This window comes from Lathyrus oleraceus, chromosome 7 (assembly GCF_024323335.1).
Source record: "Lathyrus oleraceus cultivar Zhongwan6 chromosome 7, CAAS_Psat_ZW6_1.0, whole genome shotgun sequence".
Taxonomy (NCBI): Eukaryota; Viridiplantae; Streptophyta; class Magnoliopsida; order Fabales; family Fabaceae; genus Lathyrus; species Lathyrus oleraceus.
Window position 1 is genome coordinate 335,658,928 of NC_066585.1, and position 25,935 is coordinate 335,684,862.

At 34.6% G+C, this 25,935-nt stretch overlaps 1 protein-coding gene and 1 pseudogene across 1 annotated transcript; one reads left to right on the plus strand and one right to left on the minus strand.

Moving 5' to 3' along the window:
* Positions 1-6,552: 6,552 nt before the first annotated feature.
* On the minus strand, positions 6,553-6,954 carry LOC127103682 (uncharacterized). The gene has a single exon (XM_051040923.1). The coding sequence runs from the start codon at positions 6,952-6,954 to the stop codon at positions 6,553-6,555; it is 402 nt and encodes a 133-aa protein (XP_050896880.1).
* Positions 6,955-20,481: 13,527 nt separating this feature from the next.
* Positions 20,482-22,712, plus strand: LOC127103683 (uncharacterized; annotated as a pseudogene).
* Positions 22,713-25,935: the final 3,223 nt, after the last annotated feature.

The following is a 25,935-nucleotide window of genomic DNA, read 5'->3' on the forward strand; positions in this document are numbered from 1 at the left end:
TATTGTAAGTTAACTATATATGGAACAAATCAATATAATTGTGTTTTGTGTTTTTGTTGTAAAAAAAACTAAGTTAATTATTTACAATATTGCCATTAATGAAAATTGGTTGTTTTCTCCGTGTTTTTGTATTTCTAAAATATACATAAAAATATTGAAAAGTGAAAACCAAAACATAATTGAGTAGTTTTGGTTTTTAATTTAAAAACAATTAAAACTGAAACAGTTTCACAAAACAAGTTTTAAAAAAATAAACCAAACAATTTTTTAGTTTCTAAATTTTGAAAAGAAAAAAAACAGTTTTTAAAAAGTAAATCAAACAGGTCCTAAGTATTGCTATTATTAAAAGTTGTTAAAACTGAATTATAAATTATATATATATATATATATATATATATATAATATATTATATATATATATATATATATATATATATGTTAATTATATACTAAACAACTAACATAAAAAACTTTAACCCTAACTAACTTTGACTTGGGATACAACTTGGATTATATCACAACATACCCCCTTATAATCCAAGTTGTAAAACAAAAACTAATCATAGTCGATCTGAACTATTCCTAATTTCTTTCTCAAAGTTAGGAATCTGTCGATCTTCAGTCCTTTGGTGAAAATATCAGCAAACTACGTTTCACTCAAGCAATGCCTCACTTCAAGTTCACCCTAGTTTACCTTCTCCCTTAGGAAATGAAACCTAGCCTCGATGTGCTTACATCTCCCATGTAGAATTGGATTCTTTTCAAGATTAATGGCTGATTTTTTATCGATTTGCAACACCAGAGGTTTCTTCACTTCGACCCTCTTCTAGCACATATCTGATCCAAATTGCTTAGCACACATATATTCAGCCTCACATAATGATAATTCCACCAGATGTTGCTTTCTCGAGCACTATGAGATTGGGGCACCAAATACTTGAAAGAAATAATCAGTCATGCTTCTTCGATCCCCACCAATAAACATCTGAATAACAAGTAATCTCAACTTTTTTGCTTTCAGAATCTCGTGAAAATAGAATTCCATAATTTGTCGATCTTTTTAAGTATCTCAGGATTCTTCTTGCAACCTTCATGTGTGACACCGTTGGTTCACTAGTGTATCTTCTCACTAATTTGAATGAGAAACCTATATCAGGTTGATTGTTGCACACATATCTCAGAGATCTCACAGTTTGTTTAAACAAAGTAGCTCGACCTTGTCCTCCTCTCAATGTCTCTCCAATTTCAGATTTGGTTCGACGGGTGAGGATGCAGGATTCAAGTCTTCCATCTTGAATCTCTTGAGTATCTCTTTGACATACTTTCTTTGATGTAGCACCATACCTTGTTTTAAAATTTAAAATTCAATGCCTAGGAAGTACGATAACTTTCCCAGATCCGACATTTGAAATTCCTTCTTCATTAGCTCTTTGAACTTTGACAAGTTCTCCAAGCTATTTCGAGTTACTAACAAGTCGTCGACATATAAGAAGATTATTGTTATATCTTGTGCCATAACCTTAACATATACATCATACTCAGATTTTCATTTGATGAATCCCAATTCGACCAAGTATGAGTCGATCTTCTTGTTCCATGCCCTAAGTGCCTGCTTGAGACCATATAATGCTTTTTAAACTTGTACACTTTATTTGCTTACTCTTGTATCACAAACCCAAGAGGTTGTGTGAAATATATATCTTCATCTAGAGGACCATTCAAAAATGATGATTTCACATCTAAGGGCAATCTCGACCAGTCTTGCTTGCATGCTAAGGCTACCACCAATCTGACAGTTTCCAATCTTGCTACTGGTACATATACTTCATGTTAGTCGAGTCCTTATCTATGAAGAAATCATCGAGCTACTAATATTTCCTCATATCTTGATATTGATCCATCGACATTATGCTTCAACTTGAACACCCATTTCACTTTGATAGCTTTTGTATGTGTTGGCAATTCGACTAACTCCCATGTGTTGTTTCTTTCTATTGCTTGTAACTTTTCTACCATAGCTGACTTCCATTATTTATTATTTAAAGACTCAACATAGTTGATTGGTTCAACATATTCAAGTAAATCAAAATGAACTAATTCTCCATCTTTTATGACTTAATCATCACCAACCACTTCATAGTCTTGAAGTCGCGTTGGGAGTATTCTGGTTCTTTGAGGTCTTTGGCTTGTTCCACCCACACAGTCTTGATTGTCCGCTTCGACTTTGACAGTGACTGGAACATTATCAACTGAAATTTTATTCATGCTCACTACTTTCTTCACCAACTTCATAGACCATAAATAGCGTGTTAGTCGCGTCCTATGAATTCCAATCCCAGGCATAAATTTCATCAATCACGATATCTCGACTCATTATGATCTTCTCATTGATTGGATTGAATAACCTATATGCTCCAATTTTGTGGTATCCTACCAGAATCATAGACTCACTTTTATCATCAAGCTTCATTCTTCCTGCATCAGGAACATTCTTATAGCAAATAGATCCAAACACCTTCACATGACTCACTAATGGTCATTTTCCACTCCGAACTTCTATTGGAACCCTGTTTTTTAGCTTCTTGGTAGGGCACCTATTCATAATATAAACAACAATGGTGATAACTTCACACCATTAGGATTTTGGAAAATTCTTTTACTTCAACATGCATCTCGTCATATCCAATATGGTCTTGTTTCTTCTTTCTGGTATTCTATTATGTTGAGGCGTGTAAGGAAAAGTTACCTGATGATCGATACTGTGTTCTGCATAGAACTCTTCAAACATCTTTGACGTGTATTCGCAACCTCCGCATGTTTACAGAACCTTGATCTTCTTTTCACTATGGTTTTCGAAAAGTGTCCTGAATCTCTTAATGATTGAAAATACTTCGACTGTACTCATCGACAAATGATACAAAATACATATTTCTACCAATGGTATGGTCCTCGAATGGGCCATATACATCTGAATGTACTACTTCTAGTATGCAAGAGGACCTCGTTGGCATAGTCAAAACAAAAGACTTTATGGATTGCTTCCCTAAGTCATTTGCGTAACTATCACTCACTAGCATTTTTCTAGGGTTCTTAATTCCTTTTTTCCGATCTATTTGATTCATAAATTGTTTTTGGTATGTTGAGGATAGATTCAGATTTAGGAATTTGTTTTGGGGGGAGTTTATGTTTTGTGTTTTCGTCTGAGAGGCGATCTTGATAGTTTCTGGAAAAGTGTGATGAACACCTTCATGGTGTTCATCAAGATATTTTGGGTTTTGGCATGTTTTTTGGGAGGTTTAGTTTGGAAATTATGTTTTAGAGGGAGAATAGACAGGGGTGGGGATAAAGTCTATCGAAGAGAGTGAGAGAGATTGAACAATTTGAGAATGAGATTAATTGGATAGTGGGATAATTGAGAGAAATGATTAATGGAGAGTGTTTTGAAGAAGAAGTTTCGTGTTTGATCACTGAGCGGACGACTGGTTTTCTTAGTTTATTACACATCATTTAACTTCATTTTCCAATCCAAGTCATTAATTGCATTATTGCATTGAATTTGTTTTTTCTGATTCCCCATTCATCAACCGCATGCGTGGCAAGCATGCTAGGGGAGCCTTCGCCTCTCCCTCTCCTTGTTTGACTTGGTCCTTTTCTAGGGTTTGTAGAATCAGTTAGGTTTGGGCCTTTGGGCCCAATCCGGTTTGTTGCTTGCAAGTTAATGCACCCCTTCCTTTTTGTTATCTTGTGTATTTTGATTTTGTATGGGTTGTTGGGCTTTTGTTTAGTTTCATGTTTAGATTTGCACCCTTCTTTGTCTTGTCCTCCCATTTCAATAAATTAATTAGTTTTTTTTATTTGGACAATTAAGTTTAATTTATTAAAATCCCTAATTAATTAATAATACTTATTTGATTGTTTAGTTATTTAACTATGATTCATCCTTTATTTTACCCATTACTTAATCATACATTTGTAATCATCTTGGGAATTATTTAACAATCGCTAATATGATCTAAGTCAAACTACAAATTCTTGGTCTAATGCCAAGTGATACTTCTCAACCCGATTAATTTCATATCGATACAAATTGTTTCCCAATAAGTGTAACATTAAAATATTTTCTTAATAAACGCGAAAGAAAAAGGATCCTTAGAGTCTTGCATATCTTCAATCCTCGAACGATCGGTCTTGAGTAGTACGTATTGGGATAACTGTTTATTCTCTCTTTCGTTTCCAAAATACTTAATAATAAATTTGGACAAAAAGAGGGACCGTTGGGGTCTAGCATTTTAGTAGAACCTTTGAACAATCAATTATGAGGTGCAAGTTTCGTTCTTATTAAATGTTCGTTATCTATGAAACAAATTTCATGAATACATTGAATCAAAAAGGTTCGTTGGAGTCTAGCATTCTACTAAACCCCAAATAATTGGTCTCGAGACTCATGTCTCATTCTCACCGAGCATTCATCATTCGCCTAAAAAACACTCGACACCTCAAATCTATTTTCTCGCCCCGTGCAACTGAGAACCTTTTCAAAAGGGCACTGTTTAGTCTTTCCTAATGTGTACAAGCTAGCTCTTAAGTCTCCTCCACGAGTATGAAAGCCCATGTTTAACCGTTAGAATGCGATCTAAGCACTTGTCAATAAAACAAATAAACTGATTAAGACTTTCTTTTAAGAAATGAGCATGCTTTATCTATTTCGATGTGAAACAAACAAACGCTTTAGTCTCCAAGAACGAGAAACAAGTAAATGTTTAATCACTCAAAATGTCTAAAGTAATACTCTTAAAGAAATCACTAAGGCGTAGTTTTCTGCGCAGAACTACATAGCTTTGAATTCCTCATTGTACCTGAGGATGAGCGAGACCCGCAATTTTGTCAAGCACCCTAATAAAATACCTTTTTGCGACCCCTTTTCTTTTCCTTTTTAATATATTATCGAAGAAAACAATTAACATAAGCTAACATTCAATCACAAGTTTAACTAAAAGGTTCTCATTGAGTACAACGGATGTGAGGGATACCAGTACCTCTCCCTTGCGTAATCGACTCCCGAACCCGAATTTGGTTACGAATACCATTTCCTTTTTATTTTAAGGGTCTCGTCGATATTTTCCACTTCCTTATTTGGATTAAATAAAGTTCGGTGGCGACTATGTTCGAATTATTTTTCCGCGAGCGTGCGAACGCCCTGTGAATGATCGTATTTTTTTGAGATGCGACACATGTATGTAATAAATCATTCAAATAAATGACAAAAGTACTCATTCTTTTTATTTAATTTCAAATAATATTTACTCGTAAAATTAAAATAAAAATGGATATGTAATGTGGTAGAAATGGAACTATTTGCAAATTTAAAATCAATTCAAATTGAATTTAAATGTTTAAGGTCTTGAAAGTACATGAAATACTTTTTAGAAAATTTTCACTTATAATGTTTTAGGTATGCAAAATGCAATGCACTAAGAAAATGTATGATTATAATGAAACCATAAATCATACACACAAACAATGATCATATGCAAACCTTATTAAGAAGCAAAACACCAGTCCTTAATGAGCTTCAAGTTTCCATTTAAAAGATACTGATAAGCACAATCAAATCATGAATGACAATGGCCATATGTCAAATGACTTATTAGGAATGCAAAGGGAACATGAATGCACTAGATACAATGCAATATAATATGAGACTCTGATCATATGATTCCTAAGTTCCAACTGGATCTAAACCTAGAAATGCAAAAGATGCAAAAATGAAAAATAAGTTAAAGAATAGATAAATGATAGGACAAAATTGGGTCATGACGGAAATTCCCTTACCTTGAAATTGAAGCTTTCGAACTCTAGGTTATGGCTTCCTAGCTCACCCTCTTCCAAATCCATCGATGCATCTTTTCTCCCAATTCCCAATTATACGTACTATAAACCTAGTTTCCCCTCAATCTTTCCTATTTATTTTACCCTATTTTTTAAAATTATTGGTTATTATATTTTTTTACCCAACTTTCTCAATTTTACACCATTTCATCTCTTATTCTCAATAACATCTAGTTTCTACCCAAACTTATGAAATTCTTATTTTCTTATTATTTTAATTAAAAAAAATCCATTTAAATAAATATTTAATAAAGTTCTATACATTTCTATTTCCTCAAATCATTACCAAATATTTAAATTATGTAATTATTTCTAGTCATTCCAATAATTCTCATTCTATTTTTCTGCTCTTAAATCCTATAACCCCGATAATTATTAAATTACTAAAAGACTCATAAGCACCAAATAACACCAATAATTCAAATATAACACATAACACACAAATAAACATGCAAATAATTAAATAAAATATTTAATTACAAATCGGTGTGTTAAAACTCTATCCCACTTAAAAAGATTTTTTCCCTCGAAAATTACCTGGCAAAAACAAATTCAGATAAAACTCCTTCATCCGACTCTCCAGCTCCCACATTAAGCTCCCTCCAGTAGGTCATCCCCAAACAACCTTCACTAGAGCAATCTCCTTACCCATAAGTTGCTTCAATTATGGATCCTCAATCCTTATCGATGATGCCTCAATAGTTAGATTACCCTTCACTCGCACATCATTCATTTGGATTATATGAGATGGATCAGAAATATACTTCCGAAGCTGGGATACATGAAAAATATCATGCAAATTCGAAAGAGATGGTGGCAAGGCCATCTTGTGGGCAACAACTCGAACTCGATGGATAATCTGATATGGGACAATGACACGAAGAGTAAGCTTCTTAGACTTCAAAGCCCTTCCAACACTAGTCACAAAAGTAACTCTCAGAAATACATGATCACCCTCTTGGAACTCAAGAGCATTCCTTCTTTTATCATGGTAACTCTTTTGCCTACTCTGATATGCCTTCATCTTCTCTTGGATCATTTTCACATTTTCAGTAGTCTGATGCATAATTTCTGGACAATGTACAACACTCTCTCCAGACTCATACTAACACAAATGAGTCATACACCTCCTCCCATACCAAGCTTTGAATGATGCCATTCCCATACTAGAATGGTAGCTGTTATTGTATGTAAACTCGATCAACGATAGAAAACTGTCCCAATCACCTCCTTGCTCTAAGACGTAAGCCCTCAATGGGTCCTTAAGAGACTAGATAGTCCTCTTAGTATGACCACCGGTCTGTGGATGATAGGCAGAACTCAACCTCAGCTTAGTACCCAAAGCCTCCAGTAAACTCTCCCAAAACCTGGATTTTAATCTCGGGTCTCTGTTAGATATAATATCCGACGGGATACCAAGAAGCTTCACCACTACATCAATATAAATCTCATCCAACTTCTGTAGTGAAAAATTTATCTTAATCGGGATGAAATGAACAGATTTTGTCAACCTATCCACAATCACCCAAATCGCATTGAATCCTCTAGGATTATTCAGCAACCTAGTCACGAAATCCATCGATATATTGTCTTACTTCCATTCGATATCCAATGGTTGCATCATTCCATACGCCTTTTGATGACCAATCTTTGACTTATGGCAAGTCAAGCATGAATAAACAAACTGTGCAGCGTCTCTCTTCATTTCTGGCCACCAAAACATTTATTGAGGTCTTGGTACATTTTAGTAGTCCAAGGATGAATACTTAAACTACTTTTCGGTGACTCTCCTCCAAAATTGTCTTCTTAAGTTCCGAGACATCAGGTACGCAAACTCTATTCCGAAACTTTAAGATCCCATTCTCGTCAACGCAGAAGTCTTCATCTTCATTTTGGATGATTGATGACAAACACTCAACTAAAGCTACATCCATCTTTTGACTTTCTCTAATCTCGTCAAGAAAACCACTACTCAGGTTCAACATGCTCAATCTCACACTATTACCAGTCACCTCGCACACCAAACTCAACTCTCTGAATTGCTCGATCAAATCCAACTCTTTAGCCATCAATGTTGACATGTGCAAGGACTTCAGACTCAAAGCATCTGCTACAACACTGTCTTTACCGGGATGGTAATTCAAACCAAAGTCATAGTCTTTGAAAATCTCTAACCATCTCCTTTGTATCATATTCAACTCCTTTTGATCAAACATATATCTCTAACTCTTGTGATAACTGAATACTTCGAATCTAAAACAATACAAATAGTGCCTCCATATCTTCAAAACAAATACCACAACTACCAACTATAAATCATGAGTATGGTAGTTCCTCTCATGAATCTTCAGTTTTTATGAAGCATAAGCTACCACATGTCCATTCTTTATAAGTACACCACCCGAGCCCATCTTGGACAAATCGCAATATACCACAAAAGGTTCAGTCGAGTATGGTAATATCAAAACTGGCGTTGTTGTCAACTTCTTATTCAATTCAAAAAAATTCTCTTCACACTGCATATCCCAAACTGCTCAAAATTACCGCCAGACCAAAATCGTCGTCGCACGCCAATCATAGCCACCAACCTGCGCCGTGACACCCACCTTGTGGCTCTGACCACCTTCCCGCCACCGTCTTCCGGTGCGGTCAGGCCGTTGCGACACCCACCATGCTGCTTCCTGATGCCGATGCGCCGCCGCCGACCCGCTCTCCCAAAACCATAATTCTGATTTTTATAAAAATCCCGATTTTTTTATTTATGTGCAAAAGTATGTTTTCCAATTTTTTGTGAAAAAGTTCAATTTTTGAAAAATTTAAGTTTTACTGAATTTGCGAAACTTTGAAAAACAGATCAAAGTTTTGGAAATTGGGGGGAAACTCATCGTAAGATTTCTGGATTTTTTTTGGAAAACACGACCAAATAGGGTTGCCCAAAATTACACAGAACTTATAAGAACTCTAAGGCATGTATACAACAATATATACAACAATTCAATAGCCATGGTATCACAATCAACATCCAACAATATTAAATCAACAAACAATAACACTATGGTGACCATAGGGGATTTATCCCAAATCCCCTTTGGCTTCTAGAGCAACCTAGATCAAACAATTCATTCATCGATCATTTCCAATAAGGTTTTATCCAAGCCTTACTTGTCCAAACATTTCATAGATCGTAAGAAAATAAGGGAAATCACCTACAGTACACATGACGTTGATGGAAGGGTAAGGAATCTTCACCACCCTGGCTGTATAAATTCACCCATTACTAAGGAATTCACCCCCCTCTCTCACCACTACCTCTTACCTCGAAATTGAACCTTTCAAACTCTTGGCTATGACTTCTTAGCTCCCCCATTTCCAAATCCTTTGCTGCCTATTTTCTCCCCATTCCCAATTATACATACTATAAATCTAACTTCCCCTCGAACTTTCCTATTTATTTTACCTTAATTTTTTAATTATTGGTTATTACACTTCTTCCCAACTTTCTAAATTTTTCACCATTTCACCTCTTATTCTCAATAATTTCTAGTTTTTACCCAAACTTCTAAAATTCTTATTTTCTTATTATTTTAAGCACCATCTTGGGGACCATATGCCCATTCTACAAAGCTGACCGATTAGAGAGGCCACATAAATCTCCATGGTTAAGCCATATCCTTGGTGTTTTTGGAGCGCTTGATAAATTCTTTTTTCTCATTCGAGATCGGCGCTAATAGTGAGTGACCCTCTAAAGATTGTGATACTTGAGTTTGAGGTGCATCGGTGAGTCTACGGCGTCCAAAGTGGTTGCGAATGGTCTCCCCAAAATACAATTGGAAATGCTTATGCAAGAGACGACGAGAAATTGCGAATTGACCGTCCATACATCATTTATGTTGCCCATTGATATCATCTGCTCAATGTATCCCTATGGTTGTCCGTCCCATTGAATGTCGACAAGTAAGAGCCTTTGTATGGACTAATTAATATTTAAGTGGCAAAATCTTAATCAAACATACAACAAATAGAAACAATAATAAAAAAAACAAGTAAAATAAGGGACGTGTGATGAATGGAATATAGCAAGTAATGCTATTGGGTCCAAATTCCAAATAAAACATACAAAAAATAACAACAATAATAAAATAAATAAATAAACAAAATAACATGACCAAAGTAGTAACATGAAGGGTGTAATAAACAAAATAGCAAAGTATTGTATTGGACCTAAAGCCCAAATAAAACACACAAAAAAGTGGCAACAATAATAAGTACTAAAAAAAGCATAGTTAAAAAATAAGTGGGGGTGTAAGAAATAAAATAGGAAGGCATTGGCTCTGAGCTAAAAGCTCAAATAAAGTAACTAAAAATAGAGGTTTTATGATTTTATCCCATCACTCCCCACATTTATCTGACACTCCCGCATGAGGGCTGTAATTGCACTTATAACCTTACTAAAAAAATCGTATCATTCAAAGTATAAACAATTATCGAATTTTTCATTAAAGTACTCAATTTTTTGTCATTTTTTCTTTATGATGAAGAAATACCATATTATTTGAAAAAATACCGAATATTTGCTAAATTATAAAGATCTATAGGACATTTCAAAGATTTTGAGTAAAAATTCTTGAAATTCTGCAAAATTATTGAAGAAATATTGAATAACTGAAAAATCCAATGCATATAGACCGAATTTTTGAGACTATATGTATAAAAGGGATAATAAAAAACAATTGTTAATCTCTCAGTAAACTTTCTTTTTTCTCTCTCACATCATGGTTTTTTCTTCTTTCTTATATCATGCATTTTTTCTTCCCTCATAGTATGCCTTAATTTATTTGATACGGTATATAATATATTTTGATATGTATGTAAATATGAAATATTTTACTTAGTTATAAAATAAACAATGATTATATAAATTTAATTATATTAAATAATCATAAAAAGAAAGGACAAGATGAACAAAGAAAAATGAAATTTTGATATTTAGAAATTAAAATTATCTTTAAATTAAGATAATTATTGATTAAAATAAAACATGTATTGTGCTGAAAGTGACCAGTGAGATAGAATGATTATTTGATACGGTATAAAAGGTATTCATATAAACACTTAAATTTGAAATGAGTTACTTAACAGTAAAATAGACAATAATTATATAAATTTAATTGTATTAAATAATTATGGAGAAAAAAAAAAGACTTGTGAAATGGAAAAAAAATGCAATTTTGATTTTGAGAATAAGGATTTTGTCTTTATATTCAATGCAAATTGTTGATTCAAATAAAATAGGTATTGTGTGGATAATCAACAGTGAGATGCAAAATTTATTTGATACGATATAAAATATATTTAGATATACATGTAAAATTTGAAATGAGTTATTTAATTGTAAAATGAATAATTTTATATAAATTTAATTGTATTAAATTATCATACAAAAAAAGTATTCATGAGATGGATAAAGAAAAAAAGAGAAATTTTTGAAAAGATAATTGTTGATTAAAATAAAATAAATATTATATTGATAATGATATGTGAGATAAAATAAATTATTAATTTTATTAAAATTAAAAATATATTATTAACATTTTTAGTGATAATAAATAAATAGAATTGACATAATTTTTTTTTACATTTTAGGATTGAATTTTTTGAAAATCGACCATGTTAATAATATATAATTAAAAATAGTCTTTATAATAAAATTTTATTAGAATATATAAATAAAAATAATCTTTAAAATAAAATTTTAAAGGTAATTTTTTTTTAATATTAGTGGCTATATATCAATTTTCATCCTACCAACAAAATGTGAGGAAAAGGAAAGAGAAAAGAGAGAAAAAAATTAAAATAAAAGTGAATGAGAGTGAGAAAAAAAATGTAGAGGAAATTTAAATTTTTAATAAAGATAAGAGAATACCAATTAGTCTTTTTTTATAGTGTAAATGCATTAAAAAGCGATGTGTTATTTTCATCAGGGCCGAGCCGTTCCTGTGCAAATGCAGCATGTGCTGTAGCACAGGGTCCCAAATATTAGAGGCCCCAATTTTTAAAATTTTAATTTTTTTTATAAATATTAATAAAAATAAATAAAATATTATTAAAAAAACTCAATAATTAAAAAAAATGTTATGATAAAAATTTAATACATACAAAACTCAAGATTGATCAAAACTCAAAATAATTATAATTAAATTTATTTTTAATTAATACATAATTGTATTTTTGATATATTTTTTAATTATTATAATTGTATTTTTTTTTTAAATTTGGCGCATTTTTATAATTAGAACGGGACCTCCGATATGATTGGACCGACCCATATATATATATATATATATATATATATATATATATATATATATATATATATATATAAAAGAGATGCCCTCAATCTTCTCAAACAACAACAAAACTAAGCTTTTCATGCTTTTTTTTATAAGCAAAACATATCCATGCCTCTTCTCTCTAAGCAACAAGCTTTCATTTTTAATTTTTTACTTCAAAGTTATTGTCTTGGATCTCCTATCTCATCATACAAAAAATAAAACAGAGAAAGAAATCTTACTTTCTATTTATTTTTAATTATATTTATCTTTTATTTTTAAAGGTTCAATTTAGGATCATGGCATTGAAATAAAGAACTATTTGTTTTTTTCCCTTTATTTTCCCCCATTAATTCTGGTAAGCCCTTACTCCATTTCCTTTTAAAAGCACTAGTTTCTAGACTGAGTTAACTAGTATGTCTCTTTTCAATATAGTTTTTCCGTCTCACACAACGAGTATTTCAGGATTAAAAAATAAATAAATGAAAGAGAAATAATAATATTTTTATTAAATTATCCTTATTGTGTATTGAGATTGATGAAAGTAGTATTAATTAGAGGATGAAATTGGAAAAACTGAATTGCAAATTGAAATGAATCATTTTTTGGCACACTCTTTTATTCTAAATTGGCCATTCATTGTTGGATTGAATGAGCATTAATTAATTTTTGTAGGAAGTTTTTATTTTGATTTTTCAATATATTAACTTTTTAAAATCTATATTTCAATATATTAAATAGTGAATTAGGAAGTTACAAATATCAGTTGTATGAGTTAGGAATAATAGAGTTTATTAATTTTAATTTTAAAGATGAATCATAAAAGAAAAACAAAAATAATATACTCTCGTAAACTATGTGGTTTTAAAAAATTGCTGAGTAGGAATGTCATGTTAAACCACTTAAAGGGGTAGTCATTTCCTTATTTCCAAAGGGACATACCATTTAGCTTCATCGTGAACAATCCTTAATAGAATACTTCTCACCTAGTGCTATTTGAAATGAGGTTCAAGACAACGTCAGCGTTGAAGATCATATTGAAAACATGTCCAAGGATCTGTTTGGTGTTGATGGTGTTTGTATATGTTGAGTGATGAAACGATGACAATGATTTAAATGTTATTAAGCAATACATTTGAATTTGCAAATACTCTAAGATAAATGATCACTCATATAAATTTGTAGGAAGAGCTTATGTGTTCATCTTTCAAGCACATGCACATTTTCCACTTCCAGAAACGGGAAGATTTGTCAACAAAACGCACTTTGGTTTTAAAGGAGATGGGCACATATCCTTTGGACAATCAAAATCATGGATACAATCAACAAAACCTGTAATAAAATAAATAATAAAAACTTGTTACAAAAATTAGATAAAACATTACCTATAAATAAGAAACTTTGAAAATGGTAAAAAAAATGGCTTACTTTCAATATTCATTGCAACCAGAAATAGAGAAAGAAAGATTATGGAAAAATAAATAAACTTGACTATTCCAACCATTATTTTTTCCTCTTGGCAAGTAAGAAATATTGTATAGTTTTCTAATTTTCTAGTTTATAATGTTCAACTCTTGTATGTTTGGATTGATGGAAAGGCGTGTACATAAAACTTCAAAAGCCAATCCATTAGGTAGTTTTTTTATTATTATGAAAGAAACATTTTATTTACATATTTATTTTAATCTTATTTTTTTAGGCTATGTGTGATACTTGAAGGATTAATGATGAAAATATAAGAAAAATATATTAAAAAGATGAACTATTTGAAATTAAGAAAAATATAAGAAATTAAACTTCCTATTAAGGGACAAAATTAATAGATTTTAGAGGCAATAAAATATTTTAATTATTAATGAATGAAGAGATTAATTAAATACATGATCATTGTTATGTTCAAATAATAACATTACATATTATTAGAGAGTAAAAAGTTACAATACTTAGTAAATAGTTGGTAAAGAGTTACAACACACAGTGAAAGGGTATATTTTATCGAGGGTCGCAATACTTAATAAAGAGTTGCAACACTTGGTGAGAAAGTTATTTTTTTAATCAAAGATCACAATACTTAGTAAAGTGTTGCAACACTAGGTGAAAGAATGTGTTTTATCAAGGGTCACAACCTTGTGAAATAACACTATTTATTCTATAAATAGGTTGTTTCAGATTCAGAAAAAATATATCAATTCGAACTATCCTCTTCCTTGTTTAAATTTCAGATTTCTGTCTTTTCTATATTCGAGTTTTCATCTGTTTTGTGCAAACTCGAAGTATGTTGAATTATCTTGAGTATTCCTGCGTGTAGACTCTGATATAAAATAGAGAATGCTTGAAATACTATTAAAAAAGTTTCCATATGCATGATTTTAGCTTTGATCCATTTAACTAACAATCATTATCTAACACTTTAATAGTATCTAAAATAATGGCTGCCGAGTATTCCGTTTCAAGTATCAAAGTGATGAACCAGGATCTTATCATGTTGGACCGTTTCGATGGGGATAAACTTCACTCGATGGAAAGACAATATAATCTTCCCCCTAACTGCACTAAAGATCTTTTATGTCTTGGATCTTGAATTGGCACAAATTATAAAACAACAAGATAATGATTCCTAGGAACTCAAAGGAGAACACAAAAAATGAAAGGAGGATGAACTGTTTGAAGGTGAAAAAAATACAAGAGATTGGGTAGGGGTTGAATTTTTTGCTTTTTTATCCTTTTAAGATTTTTGATCTTCTGCTTCTGATGGCTTTCAAACATATTCTAAACACTTAGTTCAGAGTCTAACTCAGAAAGGGTTGAATAGCTTCTAAAGTTCCTTATCATATTCTAAACCAAAATCTAACTTAGAGGATCAGAATTGACAACTGCGGAATATTTAAATACAGAAGCAAGTAAAGTAAAGCAAGAGACACAAGTAGTTATCCTGGTTCCTCTCACAACTTGAGAGTAGTCCAGTCCCCTTGCACTTCCAAGGGATTTCCACTATAACCAAACTGATTACAAATGCTCAAGCACACTAGCAAGAGACTTATTTGCTTACACGCACAATTATAAGAGTTTTGATCAGTGCATTTTGGATGCACGTTCTTCCATGTTTGTACTTAAGCATTTCTTCGGTTTGCTTTGATTATTTTTATGTTTTAATGTGTGTTCATAATTTATGTTATTTTTGCACTTATTTAATTTTCGTATTTAATTTTCAGCATTAGTAGCTTTCGCGAGAAAAATCATATCTTGAGCTAGGAGTATCGGATTGAGACGTGCTACCAGTCGATGGAAAGATAAGAAAAATATCTACAACTTTTGTTCAGAAGTAGAGAGCTGAATCAGACTGTAGCAGGGCCAGAAATTTCGTTGAAGCTGCTGCATTATTTTTATATTTTGTTTGGGTTAGTTGTATTGGGCCCGAATCGTACATTTGATCCGGTTGAGTTGTGAAACGGGTTTGGGTATTTTTACCTAGGTTAGGCAGCCAAAAACAGGGTTACGTTTTTCTGTTCATGTATGATTTTTTGGAGAGCTAGCAAGATGACTATGCAAAACTAATCCCTTTTGAATCAACCTGCTATAATTCAGAATTCGCTTTGAGGTTTTTATTAATTCCAATTTGTTTCCTTTGAGTTCTTCTTATAATTCCAATTATTTGCTTAATCTAATTGTTGCTATAGGATAGAATCCTTAAATTTGATTGATGAATGATGATCCCGAATCAATTTCGTGTTAACATAGCTTTTATTTTATCACGAACGATCAAGTTGCGTCTGCTTAATTCGCAATAGTTTTTAATTCGTTTGCTTAATTTGGAATTTGGGAATATTACTCACATAATTTCCTTTACGCTTGTTAATGGTAATTGTAATCGAATAAGAGCAGACCCGTTAGGGATTTGGAATTTTATAAGAATCAATGATAAGTCAGAAGATGATGCAGTAGGTTGGTTCGTGTCAGCTTATTTTATAATCACTTTTAAAAATCACTTTTTCGAATCTAAACCAACCAAACCCCCCCCCCTTTTGTTCTATTGGTAGATTAATTAAACAAGAATCCTTGAGAACGATATTTGAGTCAATTTGTCGTTAAACTACATTTTTGAAAAACTACTCGTTTTGATCCGCGTGCGACAACGAATCAAATTGGCGCCGTTGTCGGGGATTCTTGTTTCTTTTAATCGTTTTTAGAGTCATAGGTTTAGTGTCTAAGCGTATAGGTCCTAGTTTCCTCGCAGTTTCGTCCAACTCGCGTTTTAGAGTCCAAATCATAAAAAAATCGGTTTTTGAGAAATTGTGCCTGTTTCAAAATCTGCTCCGGGTATCTGAAGGGAAATAATTCTCTGGTTATTTATCCCATACTACAAAGTAGTATTGGGAGAAATTTTTAAAAATCCAAAATTCATCATTTTTCTATTTTTAAGAAATTATTTACTGTTTTCACCGTCTCGAAAAAAATCTCAAAATTATATTTTTAAGTCATTAGATTAATTTCGGTGTCAGTTTATTTTTTTGAATTATTTTTGATTGATTTCTTTCTTTGTGTTTGTTTTTTTTTACTTTTAGGACATTGTTGGAATTTTCACTATTGTTGCTATTGCTGCATTGCTGTTCCGTTAGTCCTGGCTACTAGGTCTCGCTGTTCTGAAATTGTTGCTTTTGATCCTGAAATAGAGAGAAGTTTGCACACACAACGTAGAACAGTCCAGGCTACCAATAGTTCACCACCCACAATTGAGTCTGATTCTGAGTCTGACTATTTGCATAACTTGTTTGCTTCGGATTCTGAACTTGATTTTGCAATGGCTGATAATAGAACCTTAAGGCAGTTAGCTGCTCCTGATGTGAATTACAATGGTTTGTGTATTGAATATGATGCTGCTGTTGTTTCTTTTGAATTAAAATCGGGTTTAATACACTTGTTGCCAAAGTTTAGTGGTCTTGCAGGTGAAGATCCACACAAGCATTTGAAAGAGTTCCAGGTGGTGTGTTCTACACCGTTGAAGCCTGAAGGGATCACCGAAGATCACATCAAACTTCGAGCTTTTCCTTTTTCATTGCAGGGTGCAGCAAAGGATTGAATTTATTATCTCGAGCCAAACTCAATTACAAGTTGGACAACCCTGAAAAAAGTGTTCTTGGAAAGATATTTTCCTGCCTCCAGAGCTGCCTCAATAAGAAAGGAGATTTGTGGTATTAGACAAGGCAATGAGTCGCTGACTGAGTATTGGGAGAGATTCAAGCACTTGGTATCTAGCTGCCCTCAACACCAGATCACTGAGCAACTCCTCATCCAATACTTTTATGAGGGGTTGTTACTGATGGACAGGAACATTCTTGATGCTGCTAGTGGTGGAGCATTAGTCGATAAAACTCCAGCTGTTGCCAAAGCCCTTATTGAAAATATGTCTCTTAATTCTCAACAGTTCACCACTAGAGACTGAAGGAGAATGACCATCCAAGGCGCAACGGAATTTAAAAATTTCTCCATTTAGTGATCCTTACAAATGGGCATGATCAGTGATAGAATCATTACCTCTTGTGGCGATTCAAACCTTTGGTGCAGATCTCTTGTAACGATCAAAACCTTGGATACAGATCCACGGAGCGATCACGAACGTTGAACGATGACAACGTCTCTACTCAGTCCACACGAACGGATTCCTTCAATCTCAGTGCTAGCTGGTACGAATGAAGGCTTTGAGTGAGAGAGAGAGGGAAACGAAATTCCAAGTCTTCACTTGAGTGTTAATCTGAGTGACAATGCTTCTACCCAAGGGTTCTATTTATAGAACCACATGTGTGGGCTTCAAGCCAAAAAGCCCACTTAAGTGTATTTTGGCCCATATATCATAATATGCCAAAATCACTTAAGTATTTGGTACCTTACCATATTTCGTATTCCACTTAAGTGCACCGTACCTTACGGTGTTCCTTAGTTACTCTATTTCTTATCAATCTGTCCTTTGTGTGTGACCCTGTAGGTTTTCGCGACGTTGGCAATTATATTAAATCACGCATTTAACATAATAAACAGTGAGCGGTATCTAGCAACACATCGCTACTACCCAAGTCACGAAAATGTCATGTGATCTGACAAAACCTCATGTGATAACAATTATGTGTATAATTACCCTTTTGCACTTATGTCTATATTGAACACAAGGTATAGACCTATCATCCTTGTCCAGTTCAATATTGGGCCCATAGACATTTATCCTGTTACGCAGGATGGGCAAATTCCATCTAGGTCACTCATGTCCCTCAGCATGCTTCCTGGAGTACCCATCAACTGTCTTTATGGTTATCCAGTTACGGACAACGTTGGATCAACAATAAAGCACTCGACTCTACATCTAGGATCCATAGTGGTTTCAGGTCGAAGAGTGGTATACACTATTATCACCATGAGAATAACTTATGACACTTTGCATAACTTTCTATATAGTATTCTCATAGCGGGTCAATCCGGTATAAATATTACTCTTAATATTCATACCTATATTTAAGACTTGATAACTCTTTATCCATGATCCATGAGATGTGATCATCAGTCTACAAACATAATAGTCTTAATGCTTTAATGTTATCCCACTTCACACTAAAGCTCGACTACGGATACTTTAAGAATAGTGTCCTTATGTTTAATGTGCTCTCATGATTAAGTCACACTTAATACATTAAACGGACTATCTATTCCAGGGACTTTATTAATCAACCATAATAAAGAAAAAGCCTTTTTATTAATTAATAAATAATTCGATACAAGTACCAAAAGTATCGGCCTCTAGGGCTTACACCAACAGAGACAATTCTTTGCAAAGCAAAGGCGTGAGTCAAATTCAAGTTTCTTCCAACAAAGCTTTAGAGACCAGAATTGACGAACTCACTGCCTTAGTCAAACAACTGGCAGTAGCAAAACCTCAAACAATAACTTTGTGTGGCATTTGTACTTCTCCTGAGCACCCGACCGATACTTGTCCTATTCTGAGAGACGAGTCCATTACTAAGTTGCCACAAGCTTATGCAGCCAACCTTTACAATCAAAACAGGTACAACAAGACTCGTGACCTGTCCACCAACAAATACCATCCCAATTGGAGGAACCATCCCAACCTTCGATATGGAAACCCGCAAACCAGCCAACAACAAAACTCACCTCAAGTGGCTGTCCCTGCACCTTTCGGACCATCCTTGGAGGATCTTGTTAAGCAAATGGCTGTGAACAACCTCCAGTTCCAACAAAGGACCGATGCTAGCATTCAGACCTTGAACACACAGATGGGACAACTTGCTACTCAAATAAATAACATGCAAGCTCAAGGTTCGAACCAACTTCCAGCCCAGACAGTTGTCAATCCGAATGGTCCTAATGCTAATGTGAGCGCAATTTCTTTGAGATCCGGAAAAGTTACAGAACCATCCCCTGAAAAAAATAAAAAAATCATTGAGGTAACTTCTAAACTTTCTCCTTCTGAGCCTCACCCAGCTTAACTTTCTTCTCCTTCTTCTGTTGTGGTCGAAACTGAAAAAATTAAAGAAAAAGAGTATGGGCCACCAGTCCCCTTCCCACATAGAGTTCTGAAAAATAAAATAATTGAGGAGGGAGACAAAGAAAGAGAGATACTGGATGTTTTCCGAAAGGTTGCGGTAAACATTCCGCTACTTGATATTATTAAGCAGGTTCCTAAGTAAGCAAAGTTTCTGAAAGATTTGTGTACCAACAAGAGGAGGATTAAGGGAAGTGAAAGAGTAAACTTAGGACGAAATATTTCTGCCTTTATTCAGCCCAAACAATCATCTAAACAGATTGTAGGCGAGCAAAATGTTTCGGCCCTCACTACTCAGGTTCTGCCACAAAAGCAGAAGGATCCGGGAACATTTGCTATTCCTTGTACCATCGGGGATAGTAAATTTGAGAATTGCATGCTTGATTTGGGAGCGAGCATTAATGTTATGCCTACTTCTGTTTATAATAACCTTTGTCTTGGTCCTTTGCAGCATACAGGTTTAATCATTCAATTGGCAAACAGGAGCAACGCTCGACCCGCCGGGGTAGTCGAAGATATTTTTATTCAAGTTAACGATTTGATTTTCCCTGCAGATTTCTATATTCTAGACATGGAAGGAGAAACCAAGAAGATCAAAGCTCCCATCATTTTAGGCAGACCGTTCATGAAAACGGCGAAGACAAAAATTGATGTTGACGATGGAACCATGTCCATGGAATTTGGTGACATAGTCGCAAAATTTAACATTTTTGATGCCATGAAACACCCTGTGGAGGAGCATTCCGTTTTTCATATTGAGTTGATTTCTGAATTAGTTGATGACGCTAGTTCTGAACTATTTGCGCTTGATTTTCCATCTCTCTCTGGTTTTGATGATATTTATTCATGTTCTGATTGTACTGACACTAACGTTTGTGTTGTCTGTGCTGAGATTGATGCTGCCTTGCAGGATGATACATTTCCTACAGGTGAAGTTATTACCAATAAACCTGTTTTTACAGTTGATGCTCTTGACATCCCGGCTGCCCCAAGCATTCCATCCATCGAGCAGCCCTCGTCCTTAGAGCTAAAAGAGCTCCCTGAGAACCTGAAATATGCTTACTTGGAGAGTAATGAGAAACTCCCTGTTATTATCTCTTCTAACCTTGATTTCGATCAAGAACACAAACTTTTGCAGGTTTTGAAGAAGCATAAGAAGGCAATCGGGTGGACATTAGCCGACCTTCCAGGTATTAGTCCATCAATGTGCATGCACAGGATTCTACTTGGGGATGGATCCAAAACAGTAAGGCAGCCCCAAAGGAGGCTTAATCCTTTGATTCTTGATGTTGTGAAGAAAGAGGTAACCAAACTCTTGCAAGCAGGTATAATTTATCCTATCTTTGACAGTAAGTGGGTAAGCCCAGTGCAGGTTGTACCTAGGAATCTGGACTTACAGTGGTGAAAAATGAAAAGAATGAACTTGTTCCCACTAGAGTTCAGAACAACTGGAGAGTTTGTATTAATTACAGAAGATTGAACCAGGCTACGAGAAAGGATCATTTTCCTTTACCGTTCATTGACCAAATGCTTGAACGGTTAGCTGGTAAATCACACTATTGTTTTCTTGATGGTTTTTCAGGTTATTTTCAGATTCATATTGCACCAGAGGATCAAGAGAAGACGACTTTTACTTGTCCTTTCGGTACTTTTGCTTACAGGAAGATGCCTTTTGGTCTTTGCAATGCTCCTGGCACTTTCCAGCGATGCATGATTAGCATTTTTTCTGATTTTATCGAAAATTGCATGGAGGTTTTTATGGATGATTTCACTGTCTATGGTTCCTCTTTTGATGCATGCTTGAAGAGTTTAACCTTGATTTTAGAAAGATGCATCGAGACTAACCTTGTTTTGAATTATGAAAAATGTCATTTTATGGTTGGGCAGGGAATTGTTCTTGGTCACATTATTTCTGAAAAAGGAATTTCTGTTGACCCTGCTAAGATTGATGTAATTTCTACACTGCCTTACCCTTCTTGCGTTCGCGAGATTCGTTCTTTTCTTGGTCATGCAGGTTTTTACAGGCGTTTCATCAAGGATTTCAGCAAGATAGCTCTTCCGCTGTCAAACTTGTTGAAGAATGACGTCACTTTCAGCTTCGATGACAAGTGCAAACAAGCGTTTGACTTCTTGAAGAAAGCATTGACTTCCGCTCCCATAATCCATCCCCCTGACTGGACCCTCCCGTTTGAGCTTATGTGTGATGCTTCTAATTATGCTGTTGGGGTTGTCCTTGCACAACGAGTTGACAAGGCTGCCCATGTTATTTACTATGCTTCTAGGACTTTAGATTCTGCACAGTCAAATTACACTACCACTGAAAAAGAATTGCTAGCTATTGTTTTTGCTCTTGATAAATTCAGATCTTATTTGCTAGGTTCCAAGGTTGTTGTTTTTACTGACCATGCAGCTTTAAAGTACTTGCTGAAGAAGCCGGACGCAAAACCGAGATTGATTTGGTGGATGTTGTTGCTCCAAGAGTTTAATGTTGAGATTAAAGACAAAAGTGGAGCTGAGAACTTAGTGGCTGATCACTTGAGAAGGATAGAGAGAAATGAAGATCCTTTTCCTATTCAGGATGACTTTCCTGATGAGCAGTTGTTTCTTTTGCATGGGATTACACCTTGGTTTGCTGACATTGTTAATTTTCTTGTTCATGGTGTTTTTCCTACAGGTGCATCGAGATCACAGGTTCATAAACTCAAGAGTGATGCCAAATATTATGTTTGGGATGATCCATATCTATGGAAGTTTGGTAGTGATCAGGTAATCAGGAGATGTGTCCCCGACAATGAGATTGAATCTATTTTGAATTTTTCTCATGCATCTGAAGTCGGCAGACACTTTGGTCCTCAAAGGACGGTAAGAAAGGTCCTTGATTCAGGTTTCTATTGGCCAACTGTTTTTAAGGATGTTTATGAGGCTTACCGCACTTGTAAAGAGTGCTAGATAGCAGGTACAAACATCACTCGCAAGAGTGAAATGCCTCAGCAACCTATGTTTTTCTGTGAGGTATTTGATGTATGGGGAATCGACTTCATGGGACCCTTTCCTGTATCATTTGGTTTTCTTTACATTTTGCTTGCTGTTGATTATGTTTCAAAGTGGGTGAAAGCTATCCCCACTAGGACTAATGATTCTAGAGTTGTTGCAGATTTTGTCAAGTCTAATATTTTTTGCAGGTTTGGAATACCGCGAGCTATCATCAGTGACCAAGGCACTCATTTCTGTAACCGCACCATGGAAGTTTTACTCCAGAAGCATGGAGTTATGCATAGAGTCTCTACTTCTTATCACCCACAAACTAATGGGCAAGCTGAGATCTCAAACAGGGAGATCAAATAGGTTTTAGAGAAAATGGTGCAGCCAAACAGGAAGGACTGGAGCCGTCGTCTAGAAGATGCACTTTGGGCTCAAAGAACCGCTTTCAAGACACCCATTGGGATGTCTCCTTATTGACTTGTTTTTGGTAAGGCATGTCATCTTCCTGTTGAGATAGAACACCGTGCTTATTGGGCGGTGAAAAGTTGTAATTTGGAGATGCAACAAGCAGGTATTGAAAGAAAACTCCAATTACAACAGTTGGAAGAGCTTAGATTAGAGGCTTATGAAAGCTCTAGGATTTATAAAGAGAAAACTAAGCACTTCCATGATAAGATGATTTCTAGGAAGGAATTTTCTGTGGGCCAACAAGTTTTATTGTTTAACTCCCGCCTTAAGCTTATGGCTGGGAAACTTCGATCCAAATGGATTGTCCCCTTTGTTGTTACTAATGTTTTCCCTCATGGTGCAGTAGAAATAAAAAGTGCAGGTACTGACAAAGTCTTCAAGGTTAACGGGCAGCGTCTGAAGTTATTCCATGCAAGTTCGGTGCCTGAAGATGTCAGCATAGAGGAGCTTTCTTTGGAAGCGCCTGACTACACTGCAACTTGATCAAGGAGTCTTTCTTTCCTTCTCTCTACTTTATTAGTAAAGTCCTTTCATTGAGGGCAATGCTTAGTTTAAGTATGGGGGAGGGAATCGTGTGTTTTCTTTGTTTTTGTTAGTGTTTTGTTTGTTTTTAGTCATTAAAAAAAATAAAAAAATGCATCTTTTTGAAAGTTTTAGGCTATAGGTTACTTTGAGTCGAGTTTGCGGAGACTTGGGAAAAATTCACAAGATCGGTATTGTTTTAACACCATAAGTCTCCTGCATATGGAAATTGAGTTGAATTTTTATTATGTTTTAGCCTTACATTCTCATCCTCTGACAGCTCTTGAGTAGTTTATTTCAGCAATCAGCACCATCTCACACACACTCTACGCAGGGAAGCCAATGAATATAAGTGAGTGTTCCGAAAAAAAAAGAGAAAAAAAATAAAGGAATGCACCTTCTAAGTTTGGTGACCCTCACCCGGTCACTTAACCCAACGGTTGTGGAACCTTCAAAAAAAGTTGGAAATAAGACTCTTTTGTAGTTGGTTCAGCGGTTTCTGGTGCTGAACTTGGTAGGGCGGATTACGGTCTGATCCCTTGCAACTAAATTGAGTAAGCAAAGGGTTATGCCACTTAAGTACCAGAACCCCGTGCAGAAAAGGATCAGAGTCACTAACCGGTCGCCTTGCTATGAGTGTGTGGAGATAACGGGCTTAATGTGATTGCGCCTGAATGAAAAAGAGCCAAAGAAGGATGAGTAAGTTAGGCTTTAATATAATAACATGATTCAAGTTGATTTGTGTATCCCGGAGGTTTATGTCGGCATAACTGTGGATTAGTGCTCTTACAATGTCCTTAGTGTGCAAGATTAGTACCTATCGAAGAAAACTTAACCGAAGATGACTTGTAGCCTAGAATGAGTAACCGTTGATGTGTCTGTGTTTTGTTTTGTTTTTCATTTTACTCGGAGTGCAAAAGTTCAAGTGTGGGGGAATTTGATCAGTGCATTTTGGATGCACGTTCTTCCATGTTTGTACTTAAGCATTTCTTCGGTTTGTATTGATTATTTTTATGTTTTAATGTGTTTTCATAATTTATGTTATTTTTGCACTTATTTAATTTTCGTATTTAATTTTCGTATTTAATTTTCAGCATTAGCAGCTTTCACGAGAAAAATCATATCTTGAGCTAGGAGTATCGGATTGAGACGTGCTACTAGTCGATGGAAAGCTAATAAAAAGATCTACAACTTTTGTTCAGAAGTTGAGAGCTGAATCAAACTGTAGAAGGGCCAGAAATTTCGTTGAATCTGTTGCATTATTTTTATATTTTGTTTGGGTTAGTTGTATTGGGCCCGGATCGTACATTTGACCCGGTTGAGTTGTGAAACGCGTTTGGGTGTTTTTACCTAGGTTAGGAAGCCAAAAACAGGGTTACGTTTTTCTGTTCATGTACGATTTTTTGGAGAGCTAGCAAGATGACTATGGAGAACTAATCCCTTTTGAATCAACCTGTTGTAATTCAGAATCCGCTTTGAGGTTTTTATTAATTCCAATTTATTTCCTTTGAATTCTTCTTATAATTCCAATTATTTGCTTAATCTAATTGTTGCTATAGGATAGAATCCTTAAATTCGATTGATGAATGATGATCCCGAAACAATTTCGTGTTAACATAGCTTTTATTTTATCACGAACGATCAAGTTGCGTCTGCTTAATTCGCAATAGTTTTTAATCCGTTTGCTTAATTCGGAATTTGGGAATATTACTCGCATAATTTCCTTTACGCTTGTCAATGGTAATTGTAATCGAATAGGAGCAGACCCGTTAGGGATTTGGAATTTTATAAGAATCAATGATAAGTCGGAAGATGATGCAGTAGGTTGGTTCGTGTCAGCTTATTTTATAATCACTTTTAAAAATCACTTTTTCGAATCTAAACCAACCAACCCCCCCTTTTGTTCTATTGGTAGATTAATTAAACAAGAATCCTTGAGAACGATATTTGAGTCAATTTATCGTTAAACTACATTTTTGAAAAACTACTCGTATTGATCCGCGTGCGACAGCGGATCAAGTTTCTTGCTAAAACACATAAGTTTGAGACTTCCTTGCTCAAGCACACAAGCTCAATACTTTCTTGCTCAAGCACACGAGCTCAAGACTTTCTTGCTCAAACACATAAATATGAGACTTCCTTGCTCTAGCACACAAGCTAAAGACTTCGAATTCTCAAGCACTAAAGCAAGAAATTTATG

Bases quoted from the DNA above. Each gene is read 5' to 3' on its own strand.
- LOC127103682 (XM_051040923.1), bottom strand. From the start codon at position 6,954: ATGCATCAGACTACTGAAAATGTGAAAATGATCCAAGAGAAGATGAAG.